This window comes from Acomys russatus, chromosome 11 (assembly GCF_903995435.1).
Source record: "Acomys russatus chromosome 11, mAcoRus1.1, whole genome shotgun sequence".
Classification (NCBI taxonomy): Eukaryota; Metazoa; Chordata; class Mammalia; order Rodentia; family Muridae; genus Acomys; species Acomys russatus.
The window spans coordinates 61235008-61251473 of NC_067147.1; the positions used below are offsets into that span (position 1 = coordinate 61235008).

Below are 16466 nucleotides of genomic sequence, written 5' to 3' on the forward strand. Positions count from 1 at the left end.
GTGTGTGTGTGTGTGTGTGTTTCTGTCTGTTTACCTAATTGCATGTGGGTCATTGCTTGTGTGAAGGGGTCAGAGAACAGCCTCTCATAGTTGCATCTTCCAACTTTGTGTGGACTTCGGGAAGCAAGTGCTTCCACCCCGAGCCGTCTCCCTGCTCCTCAGACGTTTGTTTCCTATAAACTTTCTCCAGGAAACACATTTCCCTCAGGAAATCACCTATCAGTACATTGACTTTGGAAAGTCAGTTTTGCTTGGCTCCTTTCTTGGATCAATTTGAATGAGCTGTGGACACTAACTCAAGTTTTATTCAATGTGTGCGCCCCTGTGTGGAGGACAGAGCTCAGGTGTCCAGACTCTGGCTCATCAGGTGGCGCCCACAGCAGAAGCTTCCAGATTCCCATCCAGTGCCAGAGCCTTCCTCTTCCCAGCCAGCTGCTCCATGGAGCAAAGGACAGAGCTTGTGGCCTCAGCACATCACCTCACTGTGTTCTCACCCTCACTGCTACAAGGACACAGCAGCATCTCCCTCCTCTGACACAGCCACTCACGGACATCCCTTCTGTGTGCCTCAGCGACTGTGTCTGTTCTGATTACAGGCAGTGTTTTCAAATTGAATCTAATTCAGAAAAATATTCTAATTAAGTAATGTATTAAACTGAATTTGTCCCTTTCATACTGTCCCTCAGCTTCACGGGCACAGAGAGCATCACACACTGAGCCCTTCCTTTCTCTTTAGTGTTTCTTCCTCTTGAAGCTGTGAAGCAGGTGGTTTTCATTCTTTCTTTATTGATAAAACATAAGAAAGCATGTGACAGCAGACTGGCTCAGAGCACCAGGCAAAGGGCGGGTGACAAAAAGAAGGGACACATGTGAGGAGAGGGGCCTCTGTCCTGGGCTGCCAGGCCGGGCCAGGGACTGAGCAGCCATGAGGGAGCACAGGTCTGCAGGGCCCAGAGCCAGGAGGAGCCAGGTCCTGGGGAGCACTGTCCATGGAGGACTTCAATCCAAGCAGGATTTGGTTTCTTGCCATAAGCATGGGAGCGCTCCTCCCATCAGCCTTTGCGCCTCAGTCAGCCCAGGAGTCCTGCAGGGCACAGGGGACACTGTGTTAACAGACCTAACTCTGCAGTGGCTTCTCTGAGCACCTCAGGCCTCTCCTGACAGCGCAGCCGTGAGCAGAGAGGAACTTCTCACGCCCAGAGTCCACGCTGCCTCAGAGCACAGGCCTTCAGTGATCGTGGGAGCACGGCTCAGTGCACACTGCCTGGACAGACCCTAGGATCTAAATGTCCCCAGCGTTCCTGCCTGGTGTCCATCACACCCAGCCCCACACTGCAGGGAAAGCACATCTGTCTCTGAGAAGACTGAAGGGTGTTACCTGTTGGCTGAAGTCCAGACTGTCCTAGAAAAGAGAGAAGAAAATAGACACATAAATGCAAGGAGGTAGATCTGTCCCCAGACTCAAGTCCCAGGGTCTGAGCTGCCACCTCAGGTTTCTCTGGTACCACAGCCCACGGCAGCCACGATGGAGAGGAACATGGACAGAGGGAGAGGCTCGGGAAGCTTCGGTCACATGCAGTGCCCAGCGGCTCCTCCTCTGTCCTCAGTTCTCAAGCCAGAAGCGCCCTAACTTTCCCATCTATATGTTCTCACCCCAAGGGTTAGGCCCAGTGACTACAGACTGTGGGGCTCAGAGTGCAGGGAACCCCGCGGGCACAGGCCAGTGACGCCCTGAGAACAGAGCCACGGCTCTTCCCGGAAGTGCTATGGAGACCCGGCCACCACCAGGCTCCTACCTTTCTGGTTCCTGAAGTAGACGAACAGCCCAGCTCCAAGGAAGAGCAGACCCAGCACGAAGCCCCCGACCCCGCTCAGCATCTTGTTCTGTGCGGACGTGGACCGCGCCCCTGGGAAGGGAAGGCAGGTTTGGGGGCTTTCAGATCAAATCCCGTTTCCCTCTTGGGACCCCTGAGAGTGGAGAACTGAGACCGAGGGGGAAGCCGAGTCTACAAGGGCTGGAACCGAACACTCCAGGTGATGCTGACACAGCAATCAACCACGAGAGGCTCAGGGCATGAAGAGACTTAAGGTGGCCGCCCTGTGCTGAGCTGACAGGAGCTGCTGAGCTCTGAGGGGGACAGCGCTAAGCAAAGGCACGGCTGAGACTGGACACCCCTGAGGTCAGCCATGGCCCTGCGCGGCTCCTGGTCCATCCCTGTCGTTAGCAGAAGCCAAGCCAGCCAGAGGCAGAGGCTGCAGCATGGCCACGCAGGTCCCAGGACCCGTGAGGTCACTGGCAGGCTCAGAAGTGTGTACAGTGACATAACTGCTTCCCAGGGGCAAAGGCGCTTGTAGAACCTCATACATGTACCATGGTAACCACGCTGAAGGAGAGGACAGCACAGAACCAGTGCTAATAGTGTGTGGGCAGAGGAAGCTGACTGGCAGGTGTAAGCCACCCTTCCTCCCTGGTGGGCGGAGACATAGTGTCAGAGAAAGCTGACTGGCAGGGGTGAGCCACGCCCCCTCCCTGGTGGGCGGGAATTCACAGGGTCAGGAAAAGCAGACTGGCAGAGGTGAGCCACGCCCCCTCCATAGTGGGCGGGGATTCACGGCGGGGGACGGTCAGAGAAAGCTGACTGGCAGGGGTGAGCCACGCCCCCTCCCTGATGGGCGGGGATTCACAGGGTCAGGAAGAGCTGACTGGCAGGAGTGAGCCACGCCCCCTCCCTGGTGGGCGGGGATTCACAGGGTCAGGAAGAGCTGACTGGCAGGGGTGAGCCACGCCCCCTCCCTGGTGGGCGGGGATTCGCAGGGTCAGGAAGAGCTGACTGGCAGGGGTGAGCCACGCCCCCTCCCTGGTGGGCGGGGATTCGCAGGGTCAGGAACTTCCCACTCACTCCACTCCACTGTGACAGGGCTGCTCAGGCTGGGATGCTCCACCTGGCAGGTGTAAACCTCTCCACTCTGAGGAACCGTCTCCAGCATCACCAGGCTCTGGTAGGTCCAGTCTCCATTGGGGATCAGGCCCGTGGACACCACCCCAGTCTTCTCCTCCTGGTCGTTCCGGAACCATTTGACTTCAACGCGGCCAGGGTAGAAGCCATTCACAGAGCAGACCAGGAGGTTGTGGTGGTCCAGGGGCTGCGTCTTTGCAGGGTACACAGACACCTTGGGCTCAACTGGAGGAGGAAGGGAGGTCAAAATGAGTCTCGAGAGCTAATTAGGCTGCGGACTTGCACCATCCCAACCTTCCCATCACTGAGGCTCCAGTGAGTTCCAGTCCACAGCACCCGACTCTTCTCTCTGGTCACTGTCACCGTGAGGCCACCCGAGGCCAGAGGGAAAGTCCGGGACACGCTGGGGACCTGAGAGGAGAGAGCAGCCCTCACACCGGGGTCCGGTTGAAGCGCCTGGCTAACAGGGAAGGTTTCCCACAGGATCAGCAGCTGCGGTGGCCGCTCTGTGTCCCCAGCTGTGACCTACAGTTTACCGTGGATCTCAGCGGATCCCACTCCAGGGAAGAGATCAAGGCTAAGTCCTCTGTGCAGCTCTAGGGGCTCCTGGGTTCACCTGCACCCAAGGCGCCTGCAGAGCCACCTCGTGTGTCTCCCTTGTCAAGAGAGAGGAAAGGCAGGGAAATCCCTCAGGAAACGCTGAGCTGCGAGGTGAGAGTCAAGCACCGCATACGGCTGGTGCCAGGTCACCCAGGGCTCACGCGGGCAGGTCTCCCTCTGTGACACTGCCTCTGCGGGACGCTCGCGCTGTGGGTCTTCACTTCCCTCTGTCCAGCGCCTCCTCCTTAAGCTTAAAGTATCTTTAATGCACTTTTCCCTCCACCTCACGGTCCTGTGCAGCCTGGACTTTGTTCTCAGGGCTGCAGCTAATCCGCAGTTGATGGCGCTGCTGCCCCTGTGGAGGGTGAGTTTGTGCCCAGCGCCCGAGTCACGTGACTTTAAGCCACCTGCAGCTCCAGGGACCCCAGCAGCCCCTGCGGCTCCTGCGCACACGGCACCACCCGCGGCTCCTGCGCACGCGCACACGGCACCCTGCCGCTCCTCTCAGTCCGGCGCTCGCAGCTGCGCTCTCACCTCTGCGCTGCACAGTGAAGCTCTCCACGACCCCGTAGTTGTGTCTGCAGTACGTGTCCACCTCGGCCCGCGTCTGCTCCATGAAGTCCTTCTGGCTGTTGAGGTTTTTGTCTATGCCCCGCCCCAGCTCGGTCACCGCGCGGTACTCGCCCACGTCGCTGTCGAAGCGCACATACTCCTCCCCGTTGTGGAAGTATCTGTCCAGAAGCCGCACGCGCTGCGTCCCGTTGTAGAAGTGACACTCAGATTTACCATATTCCAGGAACCGTGCTGCGGGGACAAGAACTGTTTCTTCTCTGCGGTCGGAGTCCCCGAGTCTCCGCAGCTCCTTAAAGTGACCTGAGCTCGCCCCGCCCACCTCTGACGTCACCGTAACCCACCAGACAGGACACAAGCCACACCCCAGGGGGACAGTGACAGCTGTGTAAATGAGGGAAGAGATGGAGCCTGGGCGCCTCAGCACACGCACGCGCACACATGCACGCGCACACACATATACACACGCACACAAACACGCACATGCACGCGCACACACATGCACACATACATATGCTCCCGCACACAGCAATACACACATATGTGCGCACAAACACACATGCACACGTACCCACACACACGTGCACACACACATACACGCGTGTGCACACACGTAAGCACACGCACACAAACACACATGCAGGCTCACACACAAACACGCGCACACATACATGTGCACACACGTGTGCGCACACACAAACACACATGCCCGCGCACCCATGCACACACGCACACACATGTATGCGTGTGCACACATATACACGCACACACGCATTCATGAACACAATGTGCATGCACACATGCATGTGTGTGTACACGCATAAGCACACGCACACAACCACACTCATATATACATGCATACACATACACTCACACAAACATGCATACACACATATACACACACGCACATGCACGCTTACATATACAAATACGCATGAGCACACACACAAATGCACACGTACACATATGCACGCACCAACACACATACACACATGTATGCATGCACAGACACACATAAGCATGTGAACACAAACATCCATACACACACATGTACATCCACACACATACTAACACACAAACATGCACATCCACACACGCACACATGCATGTGCACACAAAAGGCACATGCACACACGTACACACGTGCATGCACACACACACGTACCTGCGCACACACCTGCGCACACGCATACACATGTACACACATGTGCACGCACACATTTGCACACACAGATGCAAGCACACACAGCTACACGCATACACACGTACACACATGCGCACGCACACATACACACACACAGTTCTTTAACCCTCATCATGACCTCCAGATGTGCAGTGGACAGAGCGGTTAGTCAAGTATTTTATCGCCCACTGCATTCTTCTGGGGTTTTTCACCTTAAAATGAAATTTTTTTCATACACTATATTCTGTGTGTGTGTGAGGTTAGTGCATGTGTGTGAGGTCACTGTGTGTGTGAGGTTACTGCATGTGTGTGAGGTTGCTGTGTGTGTGTGAGGTTACTGTGTGTGTGTGTGTGAGGTTACTGTGTGTGTGTGTGTGAGGTTACTGCGTGTGTGTGAGGTTACTGTGTGTGTGTGAGGTTACTGTGTGTGTGAAGTTACTGTGTGTGTGTGTGTGTGTGCGCGCGCTCAGGGCTGAGCATTTGGAACTGACAACCAGCTGCTGAGCTCCTCCCTGGGGAAGGCCGTCTCCCCCTCCCAGCTTTCCTCAGTCGCAGCCCTGTGGGCTTCCCTGTCACACACGCTTGGTCACCGCAGTCTCCCTGCTCAGTTACGGGTGACGCTGCAGCTCTAGGGGGCAGGCTTAGCAGACTCCACAGACAGATAAGGTAAAATAGTTACACAAGGCCTTCAGAACCCCAGAGACCTCCAGAGTATGGCATTTAAACATGTGTCTGTTATTTTAAAGGTTCGTGACAACAAGACACGTTAACTCCTGGCGACACCCAGCGACCTCAGAGAAGATGATGAGCATCACAGAGCCTCCTTATGGAGACGGCTTCATGTGTGGCCACAGCCACTGGGCACAATTTCCTCGTTTCGCCCACAGACAGAATTCTGCCTTAACACGGTCAAGCTTGGATGCAGGCCGACTCTGCCAAGACAGGGTAGGCAAGCCCTCCATAGTTCCCGCCTCACAAATACGTCTGCCAGATACACTCGGCCAGAAGCTGACGAAGATGCTCCAACGTTACAGAGAGCGTTGGGTGACTGTTCAGCCAGCAAACCGTCTCTGTCATTTTTTCACCGCAGACTCTCACCTGCACTTCCTGTTCACTCTGATAATTTTATTCCTGCTCAAGTCTCAGATGGGGTTTAGACCAGCTAGTTTAGTTTTACAATGAAGACTAGTTGTTTAGGGGTTAAGATGTTCTTAGGTCTGGAGAGATGGTTTAAGTTGATAGAGATGAGATATGGTAGATACTGATTTACATTCAGAATTGTAGACGCACCAAGAAAGGAAAGATGTTTTTTCAAGGTTGCCAAATGCAGATAGCCAAAACACTATGAATGTAACATTAACATAATTCCTGATTGTTTAGTGGTTCTTCTTGTTGTATGTAGTTTATTCATGTGTAATAATATAAATGTATATGTAAAAATATAATTTTAAAAAACAAACAAACAAACAAAAAGCTCCAAGAGGGAAATGACCCTTTTGGTATAAACTTGAGGACAGGACAGTCCTGTCCCAGGCATCCAGGAGGAGCTGGTGTTGGGGTGCAGAGTCAGGCCACCTCCCAAAGAGCAGCCCCCGACACATGCATCCCTTGTGTTCCAGAGGCAGAGGGGGCGTGGGGTGGCCGCTCCCTGACCCCACACCTGCCCACCTGGAGCTCAGCTGGAAGCCAGCACTCAGCAGCTCAGGACACACCACACCTGCACCTGTCCTGCTCAAGCGCCTTACACACACTCTGCAGAACACAGCACGTCTCCCTCAGTGACTCCTGTGTGGCCTGTGCTGCCCCTGGGACCCCAAAGAGGAGAAAGAGATGCCATGCTACACCTGAGAAGGGCAGGGACAAGTCGGAGAGGGGCAGAGCTCCATTAACAGGGACCTGGAGTCACAGGAGAGGACAGAGAAGCACACTGGGGGGTGACAATGAAAATGTGTCACAGAGGAGAGACAGAGGAGGAGGGAGGTGGCTGCACATGTCAGGGGAGGGGCACATGTCAGCTGGGGAACACCTCCTGCCAACGCTGAGTTCAGAACAACAGAGCACAGGCCTGAGGGCAGAAGGTGAGAGATGTGGGGACCAGGAGGAGCCCCAACTCAAACACCTGGGGTGATGGGAGCTTTCCGAGTTTTACTAATAGGAAACCACTGGCGAAGCTTCTAGAAATTGAAAGCATGATCTCAATACTGACCCACAGTCTCTTATCTGAATTACAGATGCAGAGAAGTCACAAGACAGAGCTTTTTTTAAAAAATCAGAGGCTAGGGCTGGAGAGATGGCTCAGAGGTTAAGAGCACTGGCTGCTCTTCCAGAGGACCTGGGTTCAATTCCCAGCAACCACATGGTGGCTCACAACCATCTAATGAGATCTGGTGCCCTCTTCTGGCATGCAGGTGTACATGCAGGCAGAGCACTGTATACATAATAAATACATAAATCTTTTTTTAAAAAAATCAGAGGCTAACTGTGACCCCAGGGAAAGGTAAGGGTCTGTCTCCCTCTAGTGGGTCAGTCAGTCATATGAGCTTCTGCAGTCTGAATAGATAAAGATGGAGGCAAGACACCTCAAGTGTGTGGGTTTTATTTTTCATATTTAAGCTAGGTCTGAAACCTTACAAGAGAATCAGGCACATTCAATCCCAGCACTCGGGAGGCAGAGGCAGGCGGATCTCTGTGAGTTCAAGGCCAGCCTGGTCTACAAAGAGAGTCCAGGACAGCCAAGGCTACATAGAGAAACCCTGACTTGAAACATCAAAAGAAGAGAAGAAAAGGCAAATGAATGCAAACACCAGACATTACCAATCGCACTGGATGCTCAGGATGAAGAAGCTCTATGCATTCTGTGCAGCCATCACTGCTCGTGAGTTTAAAATAGAGAGTTTCAGAGATGAATTACCCATCTCTGTGTTTGAGACAACAGTGATAGGAATGCCTGGATTTTTATAAAAGGAAAAAATGGAAGAAAAATGAAAGTTTTAGAAGCCATAAGAATATTCTGTGTGAAAGACGATGGTACAAGGGCAGAAGCCTGGGCTGTGGGAGGTGGCAGTGAGGGGAGAGGCAGTCTGGAAGCTTCTGTGTGTCCTTCCACACAGTGGGGCAGCAGGACCTAGTGCTTTACAGGGTCGTCCCTCCCAGTCCTCAGGCAGCTCTAAGACAAAGGGCGTCTCTTCCGCACTGTACACCTCAGCCACAGCAGACAGGGTCACAGTTCTCAGCAGTGTTAACAACCCTGTCTTTTACCCCATGTGCAGATCACAGACTCACTGTGATGTAGACGTGGGTCATGACACTAGAAAGAACATCCTGAGATGCAAGGGAAGTCAGTTCCTTCTCATAGAACAGCCCAGAGAAAGTGGGAGAAAAACAAAACACAGATATGTGCAAATCACAGACACTGAACAGGCTCTAACCCGTCCCACAAGAGGCCTCACGTTCTCTAGAACAGCCCACAGGCCCGCCCATCGTCTCCAAGGCTGTTTCCAGGTCTAAGAACCTCAGCCTTGGCTGCTGTGCTCCCCAGGAGAATCGCTACCCCACTGCCCAGCAGAGGTTCCGCACAGGAACAGGCTGCACAGAGCCTGGAGTCAGGGAGGGGGAAGGAGGAAGGCCTGGGTTCAGGTCACAGGTGCCCAGGCAGCCGCCTCACAGCCCGCAGAGCAAGCTCAGGGGTCCCCCTGTAACGCCCTCCCTGTGCCTCGACTCTGTGCTACCATCCCAGAAATCTTCCAATTGGATCAGTATTTCATGTTTTTGTTTAAAACAACAAAAACGCATATACAAAGTAGACCAGAAATACACAAGGGCCTGTGGGGAGCCACAGTGCCATCAATGTGGGGAGGAGGAGAGACCCCAGGGCAGACACCCAGCCTCACACTGTCCAAACTGTCTTTCTCTCTTTACTCATTGCCAAGATAGTAAGAACTTGGGTTTAAGGCATTGGCACTGAGTTGGTTAAGGTCCATGCTGGGCAGCCAATCAGCATCAGAGGACACCAGCATCATCAGTTGCTGGGTAGAGAAGCAGTAGGAAGGTCCCCTTCTGAAACTTACAGTTCTCTTCATAAAAAGGATACTGGGAGCCAGGCTGTGATGTCTCAGGCCTTTAGTCCCAGCACTTGGGAGGCAGAGGCAGCTGGGACTCTGTGAGTTAGAGGCCAGCCTGGTCTACATGGTAAGACCCTGTCTCAAACCAAAAAAGAACCAAACCCATGAAAGGATAGTAGGGCTGCATTTAGGGGGACAATGAGGCTATTGGTTGGTTGTTCATGTCCCCCTCCTGCCTTGGATGGTCCCAACCCGAGTGCATGTGTACAGCACCAGTTTGGCTATGACATCACAGATCTCCCTGCGACGCCCTCCCTGTGCCTTGACTCTGATACTTTCACAGAAGTCCTCTGATTAAATTAATATTTCACTTTTTTTTTTGATTAAAACAACAGAAACATACATACAAGGTAGAATAGAAATACACATGTAAAAGTCTATTTGGGTGCCGTAGAGCTGGCCCAGAGGTTAAGAGCACTGACCGCTCTTCCAGAGGTTCTGAGTTCAATTCCCAGCAACCACATGGTGGCTCACAGCCATCTATAATGTGATCAAATGCCCTCTTCTGGCCTGCAGGTGTACACGCAGGCAGAGCGCTGTATACATAATGAAAAATAAATAAAAATTAAAAAAAAAAAAGAAAATTCTATTTTTAAGGAGAAGCCTCTGTGTCTGGCGTAGCTCACACAGTGAAGAGAAGCCCAGTGTGAGAAGTTGATTTAACACCATGATTTATCCATCCTCTGAGGCACTGAGGGAAAATGACCCAAGGTGGAGATTTTACTGGGAAGAACTTGAAAAGCAATGGCTGATGCTCGGCACCTCTCACACACCTCTGAGAGCGCGAACATCCAGGCTTCTATTGGGGACACAGTTTGGATTTCATATGAGGACTGTGGGTGGTCACAGGACACATCAGGACTCAAGGGACTTGGCCTGGACGGGGAGGGAGCTAGCCCTTTCCTCCCCCACCCCCAGCAGCCCAGCACCTGAGGTGAGCACTTACCTTGATGGTCCCTGACCAGAGCCACGGGAGGGCTCAGCACCATCAGCACCACCATCACAGCTGCCACACAGGGGCCTCTGGGGAACCACAGTCGCATCATGGTGGAGAGAAGGAGAGAATGGAGGGCAGACAGACGAGCTTCACACTGTGGAAACTGTCCCCTCTCTTAACTCATTGCCAAGATAATAAGAACCTGGATTCAAGACCTTGGCGCTGGATTGGTTCAGGTCCGTGCTGGTCAGCCAATCAGCATCAGAGGGCACCAGCATCATCAGTTGCTGGGTAGAGATGCAGTAGGAAGGTCCCCTTCTGAAACTTGAAATTCTCTATAAAGAGATACTCAGCCTAACCTGGTGCGCATGCCTCACATCCCAGCACTTGGGAGGCAGCGGCAGCTGGGACTCTGTGAGTCAGAGGCCAGCGGGGTCTACATGGTAAGACCCTGTCTCAAGCCTACAAACAACAGAAAAAGAACCAACCCCGTTGATGGCCCCACTCCCGAGTGCATGTGGACTGCCGTAACTGCACCCAGTGGGTTGTTAATTAAAACAGCAACAACAACAACAACAACAAGAAATGAAGTTGGGAGAGAGAAATGTTGGAAGGTTCCAGGGAAGTTGGAATACAGTTGTAGGTAGGGGCAGGATTAAAATACATTGTATACACATATAACTTTTTCAAGGAGTAAATACTTACATTGTTTTTAATGGGATCATTTTGTTTCCTTTTTAAATCCCTGATACAGTTGCTGCTCAAACACTGCGATGTCAGTCACTCACAGCCTGAGCGCTGCGGGAGCGGTCTCCTCTCCCACACAAGGCTGTTGGGACAACTGTGGGCTTGAAGCTGTGTAGGAGCAAACGAGGTGGGAAAAAAAAGATGACTGTCACCAGGCACCTTTAGCCTGGCGCTTACTGCACCTCAGCTTAATGGTGTATATGTCAAAATTGACTGGAGCGAGAGAGGAAAGATGAGAGAAGAGAGAAGAGAGGGAGAGAGAGAGGAGGAGAGAGAGAGGGAGAGGAGAGAGGGAGAGAGAGAGAGAAAGAGAGAGAGAGAGAGAGGAGAGAGAGAGAGAGAAGAGAGAGAGAGAGAGAGGGAGGAGAGAGGAGAGAGATGAGGGAGATGGAGGGAGAGCGGAGCGAGAGAGAGAAGAGAGAGAGAGAGAGACGAGAGGGAAGAGAGAAAAGAGAGGAGGAGGAGGGGAGGGGAGAGGAGAAAGAGAGAGAGAAAGAGGCAGAGGAGAGAGAGAGAGGGTGGAGCGAGAGAATGAGGAGAGAGAGGGAGGAGAGAGAGGAGGGGGGGAGAGAGAGGAGGAGAGGAGAGAGAAGAGCGAGGAGAACGTGCTTTGATTTTAAGTCAGCCTACATCACATTTATCTTCTATATAAAATATGACTTTCAATATTTTCATCAGAGCCAAATGCACAGGGCACACACACAGGTCCTCACACAGCCCTGGCCATTGCTGACCCTGATGCTCACACCGTTCTCCCACCTGTCAGTCATTCTCAAATTCTCCATGGACCTCAAAAATATCAGTAACCATTCAATACTCCCCTATAAAGCACTTGCTAAGCTAAGCTGTGGAGCTGAAATATATATACATACGTATGTGTGTGTGTGTGTGTGTGTGTGTGTGTGTGTGTGTGTGTGTGTGTGTAACTGCTGCCTACCTAGGAAGCGTACAGGCTCGTGAGGGAGGCAGGGCAAGGTCAGGAGGCAGAAAGGGCATCGCTGGGGAAAGTGGGCCCAGCTGAGGGCACAACTGTGGGGGCAGGAGGCCGGGCGGTGTCCTCAGCAAGGCTTGTGGCCGCGGACAAGCACCTGCTGAAGTGAACGCTGTGTCCGTCCACATTTGGAAAAGAAATTGAGAAGGTTTATTAATAATGGATAAGGAAGCCTTGAGGGGAGGTGTGGGGTGGGGGTGGCTGATAAGACCAACCAAGATGGCCACCCTGGGAAGGGAAGGGCCAGAGGGGCAGTTGAATGTGATAGCAGACGGGGGGGGGGGGGGGGGGGGGGGGGGCTGGGTCTTAGTGTGGCTGGAAGCCTATTAACTAACTAACACTGAGTGGAGCCATTCAGAGTAGAGAGGGCTCAGCAAACCGAAAAACAACTTTCATTTCAGTGAGAAAAAGAGGCCCAGGCAAACAGCAGGACAGGACAGGACGGCGTAGTTAGGTTTGATTGGTAGTGCCTTATGCAGAGCGCCAGACGGCAGCTTTCCCACGGCCACTCACAGCTCGTCACATGGACCGTTTGCCTGCTGACCCCACTCTCCTCACATTCCCCAAGCATGGCGACTGCAGAGGCCTGGCTGGCTTCTGCAACAGCACGATGTCTGACATTTGCTGAAACTCAGTAAATGAAGAAGGAGGAAAAAACTAAATACTAAAACCTGTGCCTTGGCGATAACGTTGATCTGGCATTAGGTGGAACCATCTGTACTGGTGGCGGCCACGCTCTGTGGCATCTCACACACGCTCGCTGTTGGAGGAAAAAGCTTTAAATCATCATGAATCTGCAAGTGATGTCAGTGTTTTTTAGGGGGGGAATGAGGTGGGGATTGACAGAAGCATAAAGTACAATAAAGTTCCTATTCCTTTCAGTGCAGAGGAGACCAGAAGACTGTCCTGTGTGTCCCCAGTTAACAGTGCAGGAACTTTAGACCTAACAGTTTCCACATATTGTGTCATGATGTCCCTGTTCTCTCTTCTATCTGATTCTCTGTGTTTTCTTTTTGTTAAAAAAAAAATGAGAAAGTTTCCTTGTATGAAAAATGTCTTTTTTTAAAGGAAATAAAACATAATAGAAATGTTATTAACTTATGAGAAATTGATGACACAGAGTCTACTAAGAGAAGGAAACAGCTGACTGGATCGTTGAAAAGAAAGCTGAATGTCTGAGATTTTCTTCCTCCGTTCAGTTGTGAGCTACTTGGATTAAGCCGTCCATGTACCAGACACTGAACAAGGCTGTCAGGACAGCAGAGTCAAACACATGACATCCCGCCGTCATGTAGTGCATGTCACAGAGGGAAAGACCAGACTGTATCCAACGCTGAGGTGGTAGTGAGGAGCAGATGGTGGAATATACCAAAAACCACGAAGTTCACGGTATTTTAAAGCATTTTCTGTCATTTTGCTTAATAACATTTTTTTCTTTTCCACTGTCCACCTAAATTCATCAGCCGACCACGTAGGCATCTATGGTTCAAGTGTCTATCAGTCTTTTGGAGAAAACGGCCAGTACACGTTTGAGTTTGATGGTGATGAGCTGTTCTATGTGGACTTGGCTAAGAAGCAGACTGTCTGGAGGATTCCTGAGTTTGGACAGCTGACAAGCTTTGACCCTCAAGGTGGACTGCAAGAGATATCTACAGTCAAATACAACTTGGACATCATGATAAAGAGGTCCAACTCTACCGCAGCTACCAACAGTACGTGCTCACCCCATCTTCCTGCTCCCTTCCCTGGGGGAACATGACCCATATATAAATGGTTCTATAAAACCCTCTCCTTGCCAGGAGCACCCAGACCTCCTCATCTCTGAACTCTCATCCTCTCTCCTCTTACAAATCGCACATTACATGTGATATAAAGCTCTCCGTCCCACAGTGCACTCCTTGTGTCTTCTGAAGAGGCCCCACAGACACCCCACCTGACAGACACCCCACCTGACAGACACCCTACCCGACAGACACCCTACCTGACAGACACCCTACCTGACAGACACCCCACCTGACAGACACCCCACCTGACAGACACCCCACCTGACAGACACCCCACCTGACAGACACCCCACCTGACAGACACCCCACCTGACAGACACCCCACCTGACAGACACCCCACCTGACAGACACCCCACCTGACAGACACCCTACCTGACAGACACCCTACCTGACAGACACCCCACCTGACAGACACCCTACCTGACAGACAGCCCACCTGACAGACACCCCACCTGACAGACACCCTACCTGACAGACACCCTACCTGACAGACACCCTACCTGACACCCTAGAGAGGGCACAGGGGTAATGGATGCAGTGCACGTTAGCGCCAAGCAGAAGGGACAATCGGGCTCTTTGACCATCATGTGTGTGAGTCTGAGTGAGAAGGCTCCCTCACCAGACAGCGCAGAGCTTCAGGGAGACAAACTCACTCACGTGGCTGCTTCCTTCTTCCAGAGGTTCCTGAGGTGGCCGTGTTCCCCAAGTCCCCTGTGCTGCTGGGTCAGCCCAACATCCTCCTCTGCTTTGTGGACAACATCTTCCCTCCTGTGGTCAACATCACGTGGTTGAGAAACAGCAAGTCAGTCACAGACGGCACTTATGAGACCAGCTTCCTCACCAAGCGTGACTATTCCTTCCAAAAGATCTCTTACCTCACCTTCATCCCCTCTGACGATGACGTTTATGACTGCAAGGTGGAGCACTGGGGCCTGGATGAGCCGGTTCTGAAACACTGGGGTACGTGGGAGTTCTGCCCACTTCTGACACTTTGTTGTCATCTCTAGAACACCCTGGTTTCTGGCTTCTGGGGACCAAAACTCATCTTCCAGTCTTAAACAGTTTCTGATGATAGATTCCGTGTCCTCTCATAAGCCCCACAATGTCTATCCAGATTAACTTCCACCCTCACCCCGGCCCTGTCTTGCACACACATGAACATACTTCCTTTCTGGCCCTATCTTACACACACATATGAACACATCCCCTTCTGACTCCAAACACTTCACTTTGCCAGAACCCGAGATTCCGGCCCCAATGTCAGAGCTGACGGAGACTGTGGTTTGCGCCCTGGGCTTGTCTGTGGGCCTCGTGGGCATCGTGGTGGGCACCATCTTCATCATCCAAGGCCTGCGGTCAGGTGGCACCTCCAGACACCCAGGGCCCTTGTGAGTCACCCTGGAGAGGAAGGTAAGGGTTTGTGCTTGTGGAAGCCGAAGCCACCATGGGGGCGGGGAGGGGGCAAGGGTGGGGAAAGGGGAGGGGGAGGGGGACTAATGAAAATGTGGTTGGAACATGGCTGGAGAGCTGTGCTGTGGCGTCATCACAGCTCAGGGGTCTCTGGGACCCATCTCTCTCTCTCTCTCTGTCTGTTGCAGGTGTGTGGCTCTCCAGGGAAGAGGTGGTGTGTTGCATGGCCTGGCACAGTGTGTTTTCTGGCCCAAGTCTTCATCTTCTTTGTCTTCCCCACATGTCCTCAAGCTCGCTTTCCTCTTGGACTTGAGGCTGTCACCTCTCACAGCCCACGTACCCTTGGAATTCTCTCCTGACCTGAGTTTTGGTTTTTGGAATCTTTCGAATTGTATCTACTGTAGAATCTCAGAAACCTGATTTAGTCACCCCACAACACCAATAAATTTCGCTGAATACTGTTTATTCTTCCTACATTAATTAATACAGTAAATTATTAAGCAGTAGTTTTCTTTATCCAGCTAGTTCCCCAATGACAGACACACAGAATCTGGTTTATTTTTATGCTGCAAGCACTGAGCTGGGCAGGATCTGAGTTTCTCCCATCCTAATACCCTTAACACCTACATATAAACCAATAATGACTCCCTGGTGGCTTATACTCCGTAAGTCTCTTTCTCCTGTCCCCTGCTCCCCCATTCTCCTCATCTCTCTCCTCCCGGACGTCCTTCCACTTCCTGCCCAGCTGATTGGCCAAACAGCGCTTTATTGACAACTGCTACGTCCACTGAACGCATTCCTCCACAATCTCCTCTTGTAAGTTCTCTACTGGTCTTTGTTTTGTTTTTCCTGTCTTTCATTTTAGAGTTTTCAGCAATCAGGCCCGTATAATCCTGTGTCTAGTGATACAGAAACAACTAAATATAGCCCTGGATCTCTCTCTCTCTCTCTCCCTCTCTCCCTTTCTCCTTCCTTCTGTCTCTCTCTGTCTCTGTCTCTGTCTCTTTCTTTCATTCTGAGCCTTGTCCACTCTCTTCTGTCTGCAGTCAGGTAGAGGGAGGTGGGGTGTAAAACCTACCTCAGTGTGTACTTGCTGTAAGGAAATGCCAAGGCACAGGTGCACTATTAATCCCAGCTCTCAGAGACAGGAGAGTCCGCACAAGCT

At 52.1% G+C, this 16466-nt stretch overlaps 2 protein-coding genes across 2 annotated transcripts; one reads left to right on the forward strand and one right to left on the reverse strand.

Annotated features, from left to right (window-relative positions):
* Positions 1-766: 766 nt before the first annotated feature.
* LOC127195945 (H-2 class II histocompatibility antigen, E-S beta chain-like) lies at positions 767-10552 on the reverse strand. The gene is made up of 6 exons (XM_051153578.1): positions 10378-10552; positions 4092-4361; positions 2901-3182; positions 1797-1907; positions 1379-1402; positions 767-1084 (listed from the first exon to the last, which is right to left on the reverse strand). The coding sequence occupies exons 1-6, from the start codon at positions 10475-10477 to the stop codon at positions 1071-1073; spliced, it is 801 nt and encodes a 266-aa protein (XP_051009535.1). The 5' UTR covers positions 10478-10552; the 3' UTR covers positions 767-1070.
* Positions 10553-13395: 2843 nt separating this feature from the next.
* Positions 13396-15582, forward strand: LOC127195088 (H-2 class II histocompatibility antigen, A-U alpha chain-like). Its single transcript, XM_051152528.1, has 5 exons — positions 13396-13400; positions 13490-13818; positions 14570-14851; positions 15129-15301; positions 15490-15582. Exons 1-4 carry the CDS (start codon positions 13396-13398, stop codon positions 15281-15283), a joined length of 771 nt encoding a protein of 256 aa, XP_051008485.1. The 3' UTR covers positions 15284-15301; positions 15490-15582.
* Positions 15583-16466: the final 884 nt, after the last annotated feature.

Excerpts from the sequence above, each read along its gene's own strand:
- LOC127195945 (XM_051153578.1), bottom strand. The coding sequence starts at position 10,477 with ATGATGCGACTGTGGTTCCCCAGAGGCCCCTGTGTGGCAGCTGTGATG. Across the intron at positions 3,183-4,091 it reads CTTCACTGTGCAGCGCAGAG|TTGAGCCCAAGGTGTCTGTG; the intron begins GTGAGAGCGCAG and ends TTCCTCCTCCAG. Across the intron at positions 1,908-2,900 it reads CCCTGTCACAGTGGAGTGGA|GGGCGCGGTCCACGTCCGCA; the intron begins GTGAGTGGGAAG and ends TTCCCTTCCCAG.
- LOC127195088 (XM_051152528.1), top strand. Across the intron at positions 13,819-14,569 it reads CTCTACCGCAGCTACCAACA|AGGTTCCTGAGGTGGCCGTG; the intron begins GTACGTGCTCAC and ends TCCTTCTTCCAG. Across the intron at positions 14,852-15,128 it reads GCCGGTTCTGAAACACTGGG|AACCCGAGATTCCGGCCCCA; the intron begins GTACGTGGGAGT and ends TCACTTTGCCAG.